Genomic DNA, 18,598 nt, shown 5'->3' with positions numbered 1-18,598 from the left:
TCAGATAACTATCTGCAGGATAATTTGTGTGAAATGTTGGATTCTTTAACAGATGAGACTTTTAAAAAGCACATTAGGCAAATAAAAAAGAAATAACTTTGAAAAAATTACTTAATGATCTTTTTTTGTTCAGTGTTTCTTTTTTCTCTTCTCCTGTTTCTCTTCTTTGCTTAGCAACCCTCAAAATTTTAACCTCCTTTTGGTCCCCCTTTCCTTCATTTGGGTTTTGTCCTTGAACGACCTTACCTGCCGTCTTGATTGCAAGTTCCATTTCTGTACTTGTGATTTACAGATCTCATCTTCTTTAAGCTGCTGTTTTGTTCTGGCCACCTGTCATCTCGTCTGAACAGCTTCCCTATTCACTGCTATGTTCCTCTGCATATTTCTCTACTGCTTTATTTGTACTTTCTGTGCGGGATTCAATTGTTTCCCTTCCAGTTTATGGTCTTGGCCATTTCCCTTTGGAAACGGCAGGATAGACAGACTTGAGATGTCAGACTGTAGAATACTGTAACATTAAAATGTTTCCAGAACTAGATTGTAAGAAGAATTCTTTTTGTCTGTCACTCCATCTGAGCAACTTAACTCTATCTTTGCCTGTCCCTCTGCTCACACTTGACTCTGCTTTTTCCTGACTCCTCTGCCAAAGTGCTTCTTTCTAATCCTTTTCAGTTCCCTGCAGCTCTTGCTCTGCCTTTCTTTATGCTTCAGTTCTTTGTCATGCATATCTAAATTTCTTCATGAAATGCAACTTTAAATATGAATTGTCATATTTAAAGTACTAACCCTCTGATACCACCCCAGATATGTGTACTTTGATATGTTTTTCCTGTTAAAGCATCTATATACCAAAAATACCCAGGAATCAAGGCAGTTTGGGGACATCCAGTTAAATATACATGCAATCATTGTCATCTAGCATAGCCTGGAAGTTCCTTGAGTTATGTGTTAAGTGCTGTATTTGCACACTAGGTAAATAACCACTGTTATTAGTGTTCAAGCTCTTTTCTAATAAACAGATGCTGCCTATTTTTAGTTAGCTGTCTTCTAAGCAATGAACAGTTGATCTGTTCTTGGCAACCTTGCCATTACCTCAGGTTTAGTAAATTGTGCTTAAGTGTAAAGCATGTAACAGCATGTATGTCGAACAGATGAGAGAGAGTTTTTTTGGCATTATATTTAATCTCTTCATTAAACAAAATGCCTGAAGCTTTTTAAACAGTCTTCTAATCCATTGAGAAACATATGCCAGGTATGCCTTTGGGCCACATGTTTTAGAATGGGCCTGTTGTGACAAATTAGTTTGCAAATAGTCTAGTATCACTTCCCCAGCAACAGGGCCTACATCAAAATTCAGGGTGTTGGGAACAAATGAAAAAATCTCTTTCTTCCCTGACCACCCCTTGGACCATTTTAAACTTCCCAATCTGGTTAGGTGTGCACCACAAATGAAGTAGCACTGGGCAGAACTACACTGCATGTTCCTTGAAGAATCTCTGTTTTAGAGCGCAAGCCTAGACTCCTCCCTTGCTTGCAAAAAGCAGCCCTTAAATTGCACTCGTTAGATAATGCTACTCAAAGACAGACTAAATAAAAAAAAGGTCAGTTGTACTGGATCTTGGCTTCTGTTGGATAAACTGTAGTACAGGAAATGATTCCAAATGCATTGTATGATATGATCTGAAAGAATTAGAAATACTTTAAATAGATCAAGATATGATTTTTTCAGAATATTATGAAAAACATCTTTCCATTTCTAAATACGGTTAGTTCAGAACTTCTCTAGAATCCATTTTCTACCTTGATTTTTTGCTGAAATATTGTCATTTTTTTCTTTTTTAATTTGAAACATTCTAAATGGCAAGAACAAGGTCAACAGTGACATTTTTAAGTTGACTCTTTGGGTTGCAATTTTTCAAAAATGTAACCTACACCTCCATTTACAAAAGGCAACATATTATACTTGGCTGAAGAATGAAATCCAAAAGATAAAATCTTCCAGAGTCCAGTTTGTGGTTGAAAATAAACTTTTTCCTATATCTGATTCCTTCCACTACTCTTCCTCAATGAATGGGAAACTTCTAATTTTGTTGTTTCGTTACATTTGTTTTTCTGAACACTTGCTGTGTAATCATGCTGCTGTAATTGCTAGGGTCACTGTAACTGCTTTGAAGTTTATTCATCCAATTGTTATGTTTGATAGGGCGCATTTATTCTTTCAGTGCTTAAAGCAACCTTTGTGAAGACAGAAACTGGGATTGACTGAGAAATTTCCCAGGGCTGAGGAACTGGAGTAGGGAGAGAATGTAGCTCTTTGGTGTATCCATAGGATCTGTGGAGGAGGAAAGCCTCTCAAAGAAAATAAAGGAGCTATCAGAAAAAGAAATATGAAATAAATAGACACAAGATTTATACCAAGGTCAAGATTTTAGGTCAAATTCTATACCAAGAAGTTGTTTGATAGTGTCAAAAACAGGAAATTGGTGAAACTGAGAAGGTGTGATTTGTGATTTTGTACCGAATACTGGGATACATTTATAAGTGCAAGTGATCTTGGTGGAATGGATCCTTGTGCCTGGTTTACCATTATGGTTACACTGAAACAAATGATAGTTAAATGTGCAGCTAAACAGTAATGCTCAATGGAACCGTGAAATTGTAATGCATGTAATCAGCAGTTACATTTGTTTACAGATACTTTAGTAACCTCCAGTGGGCTTATAGACATATGTATAAAACTTAATCTGATAGATTCTTCATTATCTGTATTTTATCACTGTTTAGTGTTTGATGTTTATTTCTCCCAGTTCCTCCCTCATTTTAATAGCACCTTACAGCTTTTACTTATTTTCTGTTCTGAGCAAAAATGTGCAAAATACCCCTGGGAGCAATCCTGAAATGAGAAGGAGAGTGGGCGAGATGACCTAACAGATCTTTCCAGCCTCTTAATTTCTAAGCTACGGTGAAGTCATGCAGTGCTTTGTTACTATTGAAATTTGTGATTTGTGGCTGTCTTCATGTTGCAGAATGAATCAACAACAAAATGTCAATGTACTTACATTTTCATTTCTCTATAATTCTGCCATTTATTTTATTGCTTAAGGTTTTACTCTTAATTGCGAAACCTTAAAAAATTGAAAGCATTTTATTCCTGTCAGACAAATTGATTCCCCCCCCACACCCCTTAGTTTCAGAGGAAATGTAAATAATTTCAGTGCTAGGTTCAAACACATTGCTACTTTATAGCTCTGTTATTTTTTTCCCTAGGTGAGATCTCAAATGCATTTATATGTTATTGGAATTTAGGGCAAAATGTGGCTATTGATCTCTTTGTAGCAGTTAAACAGGGTATTTCAGATTGATACTCTCGAATTTCGAGCAGTTGTGGTTCTGTTGTGGTCAGTGCTTTCTGTCTCAAGCTAAAAAAGATGTAGCCTCTGTGGCTTGAGTTCAGAGAGGAGGCAATAAACCAGGCTCATCTGCAGATCACACTGCAAGACTTAACTTGAAAACATTTGGCTGTCAAAAATTTAGACCTCAGATAAGCTCAGTTTTAACACCTTGTTGATCCCCTTAGTTTATTACTTGATTTCCTGTTTACACTGCCCAAAAGCTACACTGTTGACTGAGCGCTGTAAAAATATGGACTGTTAAGGTGCTTCTGGACCAGAGAACTTGTAATCGGAGCATGAACTGAAGTGCAAAGGAAAACCAAAAGATACAGACAGATGACAGAGGAAGAGGCAGTGGTCTTTGTGCTACAGCCATTCTCACATTCAAAATAGGTGTTTTGGCAATGGAAAATTTTAAAGAGAAGAAAATAAACAGACAATGGAGCTTTTCTGAGGCCACTTCTTCCCCAGGTTGCAGTAGCATGGGAAATGTTTGTTTAAAAACTTGAGCCAGAGGCAGAAGATGATGTTCCCAAGGAGCTAAAGGGAGATGTAAATCTGTTTCATACAAATGCGAGATTCCATTTCCAGTCAATGCAAAGATGCAAGGTATGATTAAAGCAACAGAAAAGGGCATTAATCTTCATAGCTATTCTGGATGGCTGAGAATAAAGTAAAACTGCATGTGTAAAGGATAGAGAAAAGAAAATTATAATAGTTGCCACACAAGACACTCAGAGATGAGAGAACAGATTCTCTGTGGATAAACAGGAGAGGCAATGTTTTAAGCATCAAAGAACTTACAAGGCACGGGTGTCATTTGGATTATGGCTAGGGGTCAGAGTTGGAAATAGTTGGTACTGTGTATAAATAAGTGTCCCTTCAGGGATTCTTCAGGAAACACGGACTTCCTGCGTCCTTTCCCGATGTGTTGACTTGTGCTCTCTCCAGTGTTACATGGCTTTGGTAAAGGATATACGTGATGGTGTATTTTCCCCTTTTTCTAAAGCTCAATTTCTCCCTTCTACCTTCTGTTCCCCCTGTTAGATTCATCTATATTTATGCTGCTTGGTGTCACTGTCCGGTAACTATACTGGCACAATCTGGCAGAATTCTTTTTTTTTTCCCTTGGGCCTGACCTTCTCAAGCGTTCTGTGTGTCGATTGTTTGCGCTGCAGTACAGAAGCAGAGAAAACATGTGGCCTCTCACTTAAAACTGGAGCAGCAGTCTTAGTAAAATATCCTTTTCAGTGATGATAAACTAAAATCCACATTGCTCACTGCAGACATGCAAAGAATGTTGTTTCAATCTGGGTCAGTGTTTGCTTGAATATTTTGGAGTTTGCTCTGAATACAGTAATGCCCTTTTCCTGTTCAATTTTCTGGCAAACGTTTGAGAGACACTCTTGCAGACAAAAAGGTTCACTGTAAGTGTAAGTTATGCAGGTGCATGTTTACCTTCCTGGACATACCTGGGGTCTGTTCTAGCTCAAATGGAAGCAATGCCCTTTGGCTTTCAAGGATAGCTGCATCTCTGCAGTTCTGCTGAAGTGCTGTTCTGAATACTGACTGAGGATATTTTCTTCCTCTCCAGGTTTATGTTAATGTCTCTTGCTTTTTAATAATGCAGCTACGTTCAAGGAATTTAAGAAAATCCCATCTACACATGACCAGGGCAGGAGGAAGGGGGGAGCTAAATTCCTCTGCTAAATTGCTTGAAAATTACATGCTGAACTCTAATCCTTCTGCTTCAGGCATATGAAAGTTGTGTGGGTGGTGTTTAAAAGACAGTGTATTTGAGAGTATTGAATGACCCTATCCTTTGACATGTGTCAATAGTAGTAAATAGATACCATCTTGTATAAAAGCATTTAAAAGAAAGCTTGTACTTTGAGGACATTTGTGAATCCATCTCTTCAAATATTCTTACTAATTTTACTCTTGCAGAAAAAAGGTATGGAAGTAGTGCTGGTTTTAGAGGCTTGGGGGAAATGGGTTATTTTAGTTTTTTGATAGTTTTTTGACAGATTCTTTAGATAGGAAGACAACATCAAGGTGCATGCCATGATACAGATATCTTTGTAGATTTAAGAGAGATCAGATGTGCACAGGAAGCCTTTGCAGAAAAAAATTCTCAGGATCATTTGTTTTATTTCGTTTTTTCTTCCTTAAAGTGATATGGACTTGCTCCTACTGTGATGATCAGGAAAGGTAGTACAAAGATACCATATAGGTTAATTGTTTCTTGAAAGATCGTCAGCTATGGACTAGTATTCTCTTGTAAAAAGTCCTCCGTAGTAATTTTCTGCTCTGTAAGAAGTACATTTAAGCTTCCTTCTTATTTTTGTTTCCTTCAACAATTCTATCTCGTAAGATTTTAAATTAATTAAAGGTCATAGTAAAATAACACCTGTAGCATGATAGCCATATGCACATGTAATATAATCAGATATTCTTGTTCTACTTTGGTGTACTGTTTTTTCCCGAATTGTGTAATGAAAAGAGGAACTATGGGCAAAGCCCTGTGTGTAATGTATGCATGTGCATATGTAATAGGGCTCTTAGCTGTGACATCAAACAGTTGCAATGAAGTCTAATTGCTGTGTAGCATTGTCCCCTAATACGATGCCCTCCCCAGAGTATTGTCTCAGGTGTAGTGGCAGGCGTTCTACTGTAAGTGACAGCTGACGTAATTAAAATGAAATATAGTAAATAGTGAGACAATGCACTTAACTCAGCCCAGTAAAAAAGAGAACTAATGTTACAGGGATGTCATATCACATCTCTCTGATGGGCTATAACAGAACTGACTAACTCATCTCTTCCTAGACAAGCGTCCACTGGTCTGCCTAATCTCATCAGGCATATGCAAAATACCTGCCAGCCTTTAGTGCTGGGCATCATTAGGGCATGATGCAACAAATATTACAAGGACAAAGAGCACTGACAATATTTACTGCAAATATCTTGTATGATTCAAGAGCTGAAAATGGCAGGTGGTGTTTCATTACAGACAGGATCCAATTTTTTTTTCCTTGTACTATTTTTTTTCAGGAAAAGTATTTAAGCAACAATCTAAGCACCTTTTTAACTAGAAGAGTCATAATCTCAATCCTGGTTTGATTGGTACCACCCTTCACCGCCTCACCCCCACCTCTGGGAAACAATTAAAATAACTGCTTAGATGTAAATAATAAGGTGCCTTCAAAGGCTGTACATCCTCTAAACACAATAATACAACAGTGGCAGTGAAATGATAATTAAAACAGAAACTCAACTTCTCAGCCATCTACAAAAGTCTCTTTCTCCCCTTCAACATTGTGGGAAACATTCTATGTGAACCTCTCCTAATTCTCTGTTAAAGAGAAGTGTTTTTCAGTGTGCCTAAAAGGTCACCAAATTTCAGGTCTTTAGGAGCAGGAGACGAGAATGTTTCAGAATCCTTGAACTTTCTGTGAGGACACAGTAACTCCCTCACTTAAGTGAGTGTGTGTTGAATGCAAGGCCTCAACAGAGCACAATGGTTACTGGAGAGAGATGTCAGGAGAGAAATGATCCCTGGCTGGTGCTATTTCAAAATGTTTAGGAACGACAGCTGTATAAAAGTAGCTACTGAGAAAGAGGAATTAATGTGTTTCAACAACTGATTCTCATATTTATTAAGAAAGCAGAAGATAAAAGACCTATTTCACAAAGTTTAACAGAAAAAAAATCTGTTGATTTTAGTAGGTTTTAAATTGGGGCCACCACATTTTTGAACACTTATTCTTGGAGGAATCCCACAAAATAACTATATGTTATTTCATTAGCTAATCACTCAGTTCTCAACATCTGGTTTCTGTCTTAATCAAAGTACTGGCCAACAGAGTTCTAAAAACACACGCTCCTGAAGACTTTTGTTTGTTTTTTCCTCTGTTGGGGGGGGGGGGGGTTTGGGGTGCAGGGCATTAATGAATAGGTGACAAAGGATCCCACTTATTAATCACATCTAATCAACATGTTTTCATGAAACTATTTCAGGTTAGTCATCAAAAAGGAGTTCTTACAGCCTAATATTGCTATATTTCTTCCTGTTACATTAGCTGTGAATTTGACTTCAATTTTAGGGTTAATTAACTTTTCTAACCCCATTTCAGTGTGATCCCAGTGGTGTAACCATTCAGAAGGTTTACAAAGAGAATGAGAAGACCTTTCAGAGCCACAGTTACAGGAACTAAATATGCGATAGGCACATGTTTTAACACCGCAAAAGCACTTAAGTTTTCCAACTTTGTTCTCTGAACTTAGTGCAACATTTCGTTCTCTGAACTTAGTGCAACATTTCATTCTCTCTTTATCATAATCAAAATTTGATGTGCATTCTTTCTTAAATGGCATCTGATGTGGTATCTCTCTTCAGCTCTTTGTGGTTTCCTGTTTTTCGTACGCAGATGAAAGTATCTGCAGAGATCTATTAAACTTCATCTTTTATCATTTATGACTTTCTCAATATAAGCCTCAAAATAAAATTTAGACTTCCATACCCTTACAAATACAATGAATGCCTGATGTTTTCCTGTGGTAGAAGTGCAGGAGCAAGTCTTCAGTATTGTGCTTCAAGTTGATAGTTGTTTAAATTTAGGTTAACTGCAGAATACTTATTATGCAGGAACCAACTTGATATAGTCAGGGGTTTTTACACAGTGTTGTTCTGTAGTATGAAGTAATACATAGAAAAAGTGGAATGTGGAATAAAATATTTTGTTTTTTTATAAAAATAAGCCCAATGTGCAGCAGAAAAGATTGGAAGAAAATATTAATGAGTACCTGAGGCCTGTTTCTTTTGTCTTCTCTCAACATTTTAGCAGTCATAGAAAAAATATTACTAAGAAAGTGTGAGATCTTGTTAAGTCCTGAAAATAGTTATATATTTGTTAATTAAAATGCTTTTAAAATGTGGTATAATCTGCTCCCACTGGGAGTCAGAACCTTTATAAGAGAAGTTGTTATGGCTTTGCAAAATTCAGATTCGATCCTAATGACATGAGAAAAAGAAACAGATGCTATTGTTAGTCAAGTTTCCATAGTTTTGAGACTGATAAAATAGACGACTTCCAGGTAAGCAGCCTCATCTCAGATTCCAAATGTAAGCAATTGCTTGGCAAAATAACTAACCTGTTTATCTTGGACAGTGCAAATAGAAACTGAATTTGACAGATTACAACTTTATATTAGAGAGGATAATTTTAATCTCTTTCTTTCCTGATTTCCACGTCTTCCCACCTTCACTACTGCCTGAAAATACTCCCCATCCTGCAAAAATGTGTCAAGGTGACGATCTCAGAAGTTTTGTCTTCTAATATTTATGTAACTGCCATGGGCTATGACAGACCTTGGCCCAGTGGTCCTGGTATCCAGATGATTCTTACTGGAAGGTTACTTGGCCAGTGTATATTAGCTTTAGTACAAAAAAAGTCATCACAGTAGACACCAGATAGATACTTGTCGTTCTAAGAATAGAGACTGTGAAGAAAGGACTTCCTTAGCAAGCATGGAGGTGGCCCTTATGTCAGCTTCGGGAAGATGCGAGGTTGATTGCTGTACATGCTTGGTAGAATATTTCAGTCTCTGCAGTGTTCTTTCTATTGTCTTCCAAAGGAAGCTTGAATATTTATAATCATAAAATATATCTCACTTTGTTGCACCATGTTTAAAGGAAGATAACCTGTTCTTTCATTAGCTTAAGCTCATTTCAGAAAACTTGTTTTTCTTTGCCTGTAAAGAAACCAAATTAATGCTCCACTACTTTCAAAGTCCAGTTCTGCTGTTTAAATAAGATGTCAAACCTTAAATGCAGAGTTTTATTAAATTTATTGCTTCCATTCCTCACAGAACTATAGTGCCATGGAAATTGTTCAGGCAGTGCCTTCATGAAGTTCATCAAATAAGCTCCGGTTTGGAAGCAATGGCCCTTAAGTCTACTATTGACTTGACCTGCAATGACTACATTTCAATTTTTGAGTTTGATATCTTCACTAGACTGTTTCAGGTAAGATTTGAAACTTTCAAATATTTACATGAATTTAAGAACCTAAGCACTCTGGATCAAGTGGTCAAGGAAGTGGATTTGTTGGAAGAACTGGAATAATTCAGACACTAGAATTCAGAAATAAGTTTTTATGTGTTTTTTTAGTACTTCAGAGATGTTTGGGGCATCAACACCCGTATCTAAAAAATTGAAGACATCCAGCAGTGCCAGCTTTGTGCACAGGTGTAATATTATTACTGTACTGTGTCTGGTATTTACATATTTTTCAGTATTCTTAAGTGCATTCCTAAAATCATGGACCTTCAGGTACTTATCTAATTGTATTTGTGTTTTAATTGTACTTTTGTATCTATACATACTTCTGTGAATTGTTTCTGTGAACACATAAGGAAAGTTGCACATGATTTTTTTTTTTAAGCCTAAATGTAGGCGTAACTACTTCTTTAACGAACAGAATTTGCCATTAATTGCTCTGCTATTTATTTAAGGTAAGGGACTATCTTTGGGAATAGCATTAATTTTATGATTGTTGATGGGAAATACTTAGCTGAAATAAACTTGTATGTATGTTACCTGCCTCTCTGAAGCTTATCTCCCTTCTACAGAGCATACCTTAAGGAAAATATTCTTAAAGTATTTGAATCAATATAGAAGGCTGTGCTGATTTGCATCCATATTAAGTGTATTGATTGTGAATTAATCACTTCAGATTTTCACTTGGCATATAGAAATCCTTAAGGTATAGGACCATTTATTTGGTCATTAACTTTTTCCCCTGTGTAGTGATAAATCAGTGCATTTTTCTTTAGCGTGTTGAAGGCTTGTTCAAAATACCAATTTTTTTATCAAAACCTGGGCTTGTAAGCTTGTTCAGACTTTATGGCATTCTGTGATAATCACTGTTTGGCTCTATTGTTTTTTGTTCTTATGGGAATGGGGCCATTACAAAGTCAGTATTAAGAATTGGCAGATGAGTAACAATTTAAGTTTACAGGGTTTTGATTTCGATCATCCCTTCTCCATTCTGAGTCAAAACTGTATCAAAGTTGTAAATGTTGCACTGTAAATAATCTCCCTGTGTTTAATTTAACCACAAACATTGGTCACTTTTTAAAACAAATTTGCACAGGTTATAGAACTTAGAGCAAAACTTTAATGTCCTCTTGAACAAAATAATAAAGTAGATAATAAGATCACTGAGGACTTTATGCTGTTTTAGAAAATCCCTTGAAGCTTTGTTCCGTATGTGGAGCTTGATATTATCAGACGTTCCTTTCTGAATTTTGCTACTTGAGATGAGTTTCTACTCTACCAAAGTTTCTCCCTTTTATTCAGTATTTGGCAAACCGACCTGGTGTTCAGGTTGGTAATGAAGCCAAAATCTTCATTTCAAACTTGACTGCTAAATGTCTGAGGCCTATTGATCACAGCATACATCATTGTGAAATGCATTTATTTAAAGCTTCTTTCTATAGGATTGATTTTCCTCTCTCATTTTGCTCAGAAATAACAGTAATTTTTTTTCCTCTTTTAATCAGTACATTAACGATAAAATTAAATGAGAAGTCAGTGTTCTGAGAAATAGTTTGCTCTGGTCCTGTGGGCTCTTACAGATTGTATTAAACTTCAGACTTCAGGACAGAAGTCTCAAATGAGATTTATTTTCCTCGATCCATACACCAACATATACCAGATTGCATTAGCTTCTTTGTTTGCTATGTTGTCAGGCCATTGCTGTTTTGATTCATTAATATGCTTGGTACTAGAGAAGGGGGATCAGTAACACTGTATGTGTAAGGAGAGAAGACAAGTTAGGATTAACTTCTAATTTAAGGAGAAAACGTTTAAAAGAAGCAGAGAGAATTTTTGCCAAACAGATTACCAACTGGTGCAATATCTGTGTGACTGTTGCAGTGAACTTAGACTGAACTTAGTCTGAGAATCTCTCCCAAAGGTTACATTTTACTTCTCCACTTTTTAAACTGCTTCTCTAACTATGTGTGTATACACCCACGGGAGAAAATCCCAGTTGTTTGAGTAATCAAAATACTGTTTTGCCAACTGTGGGTCATGTTACAGAAAGGCTACATTGATAGCTATATTTATTCACAGAAGAAAGTAAGCAAGATTACTTTTTATGTAGAACCTGTAAAAGTGAAGCTGCTCCCCCTGCCTTTCCGTTGTGTGCATGCACCACTCTAAGTGCGGTAGGTTTTCACTGACCAGAGATGCAGTTTCTATAGCAGTATATAGAGATGCTCTGAAGTAAAGGAACTTCATTCTGTCACTGTTAACATGTTTAATTAAGCTATCCTTTTATGTAGAAGTATTTTTATAGAACAAATGTGCAAACCTTTCCTCATTTAAATTTTCCACATTTGTAATACTCTATGTGAGTGTCCAAAAGGCAAACTAAAGAAATTTTGCCCTTTAATCTCCAGTCCTCATGTCACATCATTTTCTTGGTATAGCAGTAACCTAATACTCTGAAAGACTTGTTCTGCTTAGAAACATGAAGATTGTGATTAACCAAGGAATTTGCACACTACCTGGGTGTTTTTTTTTTTATAGAATGCACTTTAACTAGGTTTTATATTACCACAGTCCAACATAACCTCAAGACTACTGAATATTTGATCATCCTTTTTGATTTATATATGTGCACTTGAATAATACGAAAAGTAAAAGAATGGTGTGTTTTTGTGAAGAAAGTGGCAGTGTTGGTGTGGTGAGGGGGGGAAAGTTAACACCTTTTTTTCTCTAACTAGGGCAACTAAAGTTTCTCATGTGGTTAAGCCTCCTGACACCTATCTTTGCTATTCCCTTGTCTCTGAAGTGACAATGTAGAGAGGTGCTGGCAAGATGCAGTGTTGCATCTAGGACTGCAAATTTTTCTCATGACTTTGTTTTTTACAAATTTGAACACTTGATTTTTCGTACGGCCTCTGTATTAAAAATTCATTGTTCCATTTCATGTGTATGATCTGAAGAACTATTCGTTTTAAAATAAAGGCGTTCACCTATGTTTAAATAGTGGTTAGGGTTTGCCTAGGAGATATATCTTAATCTCAAGAAGAACTGTTAAAATACTCTGCTCGAATGTGTCACTTTGGGGGCATTGTATCTCTGCCTGCCTAACCATTGAAAAAGTCCCCTTAAAGGACATTTGCAGGATACACAAGAACACAAGTCTCTTCTCTTCTATTTCTTAACTTCCCTTGCCCTGATCTTTTGATGAATACATTAAAAAATCTCCGAACTATTAAAAAGCAGTTTCTTCTTTTCCAAATGCTGGCAATGAACACTTAATATATTTGTATTAATCTCCCATTCCTTAAAAATCATCCTGCTTTGCAATAAAAGAATATTTTCTTTCAAGTAATAACATGTCAGGCATATTTCACTGAGTTTTCTGAAGCTATTGTGAGCAGATAATGTGATGAAGTGCAGTCAGTATTTGTTTTGTTCCCTGACTGTGATGCCATTATAGTAACTGAAGGAATTGAATAGTAGAGAATAAGTAAAGGAATAATAGCTCAAATTAGTGGCTTTATTAGGCTTCATTTGTTAGTATTACTTATCATTAATTTTGTAATTGCCTCAGGACCAGTCAAGAATAGGCTTAATTGGGTTTTTATTGGGTTTTAACCATCATGGAGCCATAGTCTGCAGGCTCTTACTAAACCAGATGCTTAATATTCTATGTGGCTACAAATAGAAGATCCCTTAAACACCAGCTCTTCAAAAGGTTTATCCAAATATTTACCTTGACGTTCTTGGAATAATTCTTTTGGCGGAATCCTTGCAACAAAGGTGAGTGTCGGACAGTCTTCCGTATTTAGACCTTAACCAAAACTGTATGTATTTCAGCTAAAGCTTTTTCAGTCTTTCTGACAAATTGGTGTTTTATTAGATGTGTATAACTATCTGGCTGCACCTGTTTAATTGTTTGTCCTCTCTTTTTAGCCTTGGGGTTCAATCTTACGGAACTGGAACTTTCTAGCTGTGACACATCCTGGATATATGGCGTTCCTGACATACGATGAAGTCAAAGCGAGGTTACAGAAATACAGCACTAAGCCTGGGAGGTAAGAGGTTTTCCTGATTACTGCTTTCCGAATAAACTTAATGTCTTGGAAGCTATGTAGTTTTTCTAGGTCCATACTTCCAGGTCATGTGACGCTCATGCTGCAATATTGAAGGAGTGAATTTTTAGCTTTTTGTTAACAGTGAATCAGAGAGAAGTATTAGGCATTTTTTTAAACTTAGGACTTTATTTCTATCAAAGTATCTTTTTAAAAGATGGTTTACTACTAAAGGCCAGAATTCCAGATACAAAAAATACTGAACTTTGAAATTTTCAGATTTAAGAATTTCGTAGTCCTGACCTACTTTTTCTCCGATAGTTATTCCTGTAGTGCTGTAAAATGAAACAGTGTTGTGTTAGATGTGAAAACCAAAATATCTAAATCAAGTACAAGTAAACCAGAAAAAGTGAAATTTTGTTGCTTTTCCTTTCTTTGAAATTATGTACAACCTGCAATGTCATCTTGGAAAGCTTATTTGAAAATATAAATTACTTTTCAAATTTTTTTGTTTAGTTATTGTTTAATAGTAGAATAAAATTCATCCTAAGCCCTTAGATGATAGGATGCAAGTTATAATTTCAGTCAGTGCTTATATGTCCCTTTTATGTCAAATACATTCTTTTCTTTATCAGTAATGGTTTTGTGTTTTAAACTCTTCATTGAGAAAAGGAAACTGTCAGATGAAATATCAGTAATGGTTTTATGTTTTAAACTCTTCATTTAGAAAAGGAAACCGTCAGATGAAATATCATGATGTATATATAGAGTTTAAATAATTTGTGTGATGCTATACATATTGTATTATTCAAACTGAACTTTTACCATGCATGAGGCTTCTGCTGTTCTGTTTTTTTCTTCTTTACTCAGCTTGGGGAAATAAAAATTCATTAAAACATTTGTTAGTTAGGTTTTTTTAGCTCGTTTTACCTTCCAGTTCTCAAGTTTTATTCTCTAATGTGTGGGTTTCTAACTTTGCTGCTGGATTACATGTATTCGTAGCAAAAAGCACAGTGTTCTGAAACTTGTTAGAGAAAAGTGTGACGATACAATGAGAAAGCTGTATCCATATTCTGTGCTTACTTTCACTGCTTTTTAGCAAACCAAATATGCTGTATCTTGTTAAGTTACCTGACTGGTAAAGTGCATTTATGCAAGAATCTTGTTTTTGCACTGCATTAATGCTGATGTTGCATTGGCACTCATAGACGATGTTATGGAATTCAGATAACTAGGATGATTTTGAAAGTTGTTGCTATACTTAGTATTTTCTCTATTATTAGTTTTGATTTTGTGTGTATAAAAGAAGTAATACTTAGTGAAATTACTCAAAGTTGCCTTAATGTTCCTTTAATAGAGAGTGAGCTTTAGGCTAACTTTCTGTTTGGGTATCAGAAGATAACTCTCTGAACTGATTAGGTGAAATACTGAATTCGTCATTGTTAAAGAAGAGATATGAAGTGAAATTGCTTGTTTAATCAGTCTAAAACATGAAATGAATAGAAACTAGTTGCTACTACCATGTAATGTTGGCCTTAATAAGTTCCTAAGAGCCAAACCTTAGAGAGGCTAAAATTTCTCATTCTGTATTGCGTGGCAAGAAATAAAACATTATGGTGTAGTTAAGAAAAGCTGTTCTGTAATACAGAATTGTCTCTGTGATACTTCACTGTGGCATGCTTCCCTGGATGAGGTTTTTGCATCTGAGTTGGTGTCTGATAGTGAAGACTCCAGAGTTTTTAGTAGGAAGAAGCAAACTTGCCTGATACTCTTCTCTATAATCTCTTGCTTTCCTTTTCCTCTTTCTGTGCTCTCTCTGTCTGCATTAGTTATATTTCCGGCTATCACCTGCACCACACAGAACTATTTACATTAAAGGTCTGTTTAGGCTGGTATTTTCTGAAGTAAAAGTGATATTTCTTCTGTCCCATTTGCCAGCTGTGATGTGCACAAAATTAACATTGCCAGCAGAACAGTTTTTATTATTCATCAGTCTCATTTCTGCTGTGTCTATAAAGATGCATTCTAGTTCCCCATACCAGTCATTTGAGTTAAAGGCCTCTGTATTGCCAAAGGGTTTATGTCGTAGCTATGGAGATAATATAATACTCTGTTCTTGAAAAGGTTTATGGGCATGTCTAAATATATGTAATAGAGCTATTTACATTGAAAATGCAACTTTCAGTCTGAGGACTAAAAAGAAGCAAATCAGAAGTTGGAGGTAGGTAACTATAGGCCCTTTTTGCCCATGAGGAATGACAGCATAGAAGACTGGTTTATTTAAGGTTGCCGAAACAACCTGTGGCAGAAAATGGGAATCTGGCCCAGATCTTCAGAGATCCAGTTTAGTATCTTAACCAGGGGCCATCCTTCGTCTCTGCACTTGCTTTTCCAAACTTTGATTAACAATAACTTTTTCTCCATCCTGTTGTTATAAAGCTACATTTTCAGACTGAGTTGCACTCGCCTAGGACAGTGGGCCATTGGATATGTGACTGGTGATGGGAACATTTTGCAGACCATACCTCACAATAAGCCTCTGTTTCAAGCTTTGATTGATGGCAGTCGGGAAGGATTGTAAGTACACATTCTTATATTCCCCATAGGTATGAAATTCTAATTCAGTTGTTGTTCTAATGCTTCAAACTTGTAATTAGTAAAGATATTTAAAACAATTAGAAAAGTTGGATATGGCTTCTGGCATTCCTTTAGAGATTAAAGAACATCCTTTTTATCTGTCTGAAAAAAATGGTAATTCCATTAATCAAAGTTAGCCATATCTCATAGCAGGAAAATTCCAGGAGAAGATAAGATTGTGCAGCTGTGAGTTTGATTCCCCCAACAAGTGTTGCAAATGCATTTAAGCTATTGAGCAATTAGTACTACCAGCTACTTACGTGTTTAACTCTGGAAAATGTTTCAAAAGGTATGTGATTGCTTTTTTATATGTTGTGCAGCCAAAACATTTTCCAGGTTTTAATAGTTCACTGAAGATTTATAATTATAAGAGAATCTAAGTTTATAGGGAGAAATGGTACTTTTTTAATAGGCTGGTTGAAGTAACTGGAAAAAGCAGGCAAATTTTTGGTGTCCGAATCTTTTTACAGGGATACATGTTTTGATATATCACATGATTATGAAGGGAAAAAAATTATCCCCCAAAAAGGATTTAAAAATTCTTTGCAAACTCAGAATTTTTATTTGTCCTCAATAGTCCAGTAATTTTATTCCTGACAGGAGGATTTCACAATTTGAAAGTGATCTATTGTCCTGCAAAACAAAACACACTTATGCGATCCTATGTATATGTACGTGTGTTTTGTTTCTAGTGTTTCTACTACACAATTTTCATGGCAAAAACTAAGCAAACAGAAACTACAGTTGAGAATATTTAATGCGAGGTGCAGGTTTTTTGTACCCTATTTAAGGATAACTTTTTCGCAATGTGACTTAACTATATCACTTAAAAGAAACTGTTTCTACGTCTGAGGTGACAAAAGACTGAATATAGAACAATTTAGTGTCTCCATAATATTGTTAACCTGTCATTAACTTCCCACAAGATCTAAATGACCTCTCTCCTTGCTTAAAGTCCAGTCTGCACCTTGGATTCTTAGTGTAGATTCTTGTCATAATTTAAGAAAGATACAAATGTATGTTGCTGTCCATTCTGCTCCATTGGTTGAAATATTCAGCTCTATACATTCGCTGAGCACCATGCAGGCAGTGCAGAGATCACCAGGAATTTATGCAAGTATAAGAGCTTACTGTAAAATTAAGATCTAAAATGATATTCTATTGAACTATGCCAAAAAAGTTATCTGCTAACCAGAGTTCAGATGTATTTTCCTGATAACTGTGTGTGATGCCAGCATCTCCTTTTTGCTTTTATAGATGGGCTATGCTTTGTCATGCATCAAAATACACATGTAGCAATTCAGTTGCGCCCAAAAGTTGAGAAAAATGGCTAAAGAAAGATGATGCACTTTAGTTAATGTCAACTGTAACTTATTCTGGCTGTTTGAAATTTCTTAAGTAATATTTAGCTAATAAAGCTAAAGAAATACACATGCTTATAACAATCTTTTTGTGATGCAGCTATTTGTTCCCAGATGGACGAAGTTATAACCCTGATTTGACAGGATTATGTGAACCCACACCACACGATCACATAAAAGTCACACAGGTATGTTGCACAGTTTGGCAGTTACTCTGTAATCTTCACTTCCCTTAGCATCCCATCCAGCAGTGACAATAAGCTTTTAAATTGTGAGAAATAAATTCAAAGGAGTGAAAATATGCTTTTGACAAAGAGACTTAGATGAAGAATAGGATAATAATCCTTTAAACTTCAGAGCTAATGGTGATGCAAGTGGCATGTCTTGGGAAGTTTGTTTATTCTAAGCCTCTTTCAAGTGAGAAATGTGTTAACGGTTATTAAAGTTTTTCTGACATTTTTGTGATAGGTTAATGGAGCTTGGTGTTTCTCTGTTAATAGCAGATGGGAATACAGAAATAAAATCAAGACCATGTCATAGCTTTTAAGTCCGAATAGGAATGGGTCCAGGAAGAAAAGTAGTTCTCTTTATCACAGAGATGTCATTTCCAGGGTATCTCTCATTTCTTCCTTGTCTATGGTGCAAATTGAAAGAGAGTTCAGAGGAAAAGCAACAGAAATAATTAAGTGCCTGAAGGGACTGACTTTCAAGAGAAGATAAGAATATCTAGATGTGTGTATAGCTTTGTTAAGTGATGATGTGATACACTAATCTGCAGATGTTTGATATTAGAGTAATGGGAAGTAGCCACCACAAGGCAAAGGTTTGATTAAAAACATTGCTGAAATTAACACTAGAAGGTTTTATGTATATTATGCAGAGTGTTTTTCATAACAAAAGGATCTGGAAGAGGGTATGTTCAAGGAAAGACATCAGACTAGCTAGAACTCTCTAAATCCATACTGTTTCAGACATTTTCCATTTCTTCAGGGTAGACCTGGTGACCTGCTGAATCTTCTATCATTGAGTGCTATATGCATTTTCCACCTCCAGAGATACTTTAGAAAGTATCTGTGGTATTATTTACTATCTGTG

General features: G+C 36.0%; 1 protein-coding gene across 8 annotated transcripts in view; it reads left to right on the top strand.

The window, feature by feature from the left end:
- Nucleotides 1–18,598, top strand: part of CBLB (Cbl proto-oncogene B) — a 142,728-nt gene that overhangs the window by 74,229 nt on the left and 49,901 nt on the right. For all 8 annotated transcript variants that reach the window (XM_026112320.2, XM_026112323.2, XM_026112318.2 and 5 more), the window contains exons 5-8: nucleotides 9,264–9,420; nucleotides 13,387–13,508; nucleotides 15,945–16,082; nucleotides 17,604–17,691. In XM_026112320.2, the coding sequence (XP_025968105.2) occupies nucleotides 9,264–9,420; nucleotides 13,387–13,508; nucleotides 15,945–16,082; nucleotides 17,604–17,691 (505 nt within the window). The remainder of the gene's footprint in view (nucleotides 1–9,263; nucleotides 9,421–13,386; nucleotides 13,509–15,944; nucleotides 16,083–17,603; nucleotides 17,692–18,598) is intronic.

This window comes from Dromaius novaehollandiae, chromosome 1 (assembly GCF_036370855.1).
Source record: "Dromaius novaehollandiae isolate bDroNov1 chromosome 1, bDroNov1.hap1, whole genome shotgun sequence".
Classification (NCBI taxonomy): domain Eukaryota; kingdom Metazoa; phylum Chordata; class Aves; order Casuariiformes; family Dromaiidae; genus Dromaius; species Dromaius novaehollandiae.
The sequence above is the reverse complement of the archived record's forward strand: the minus strand, read 5'-3'. Positions and strand labels throughout refer to the sequence as shown.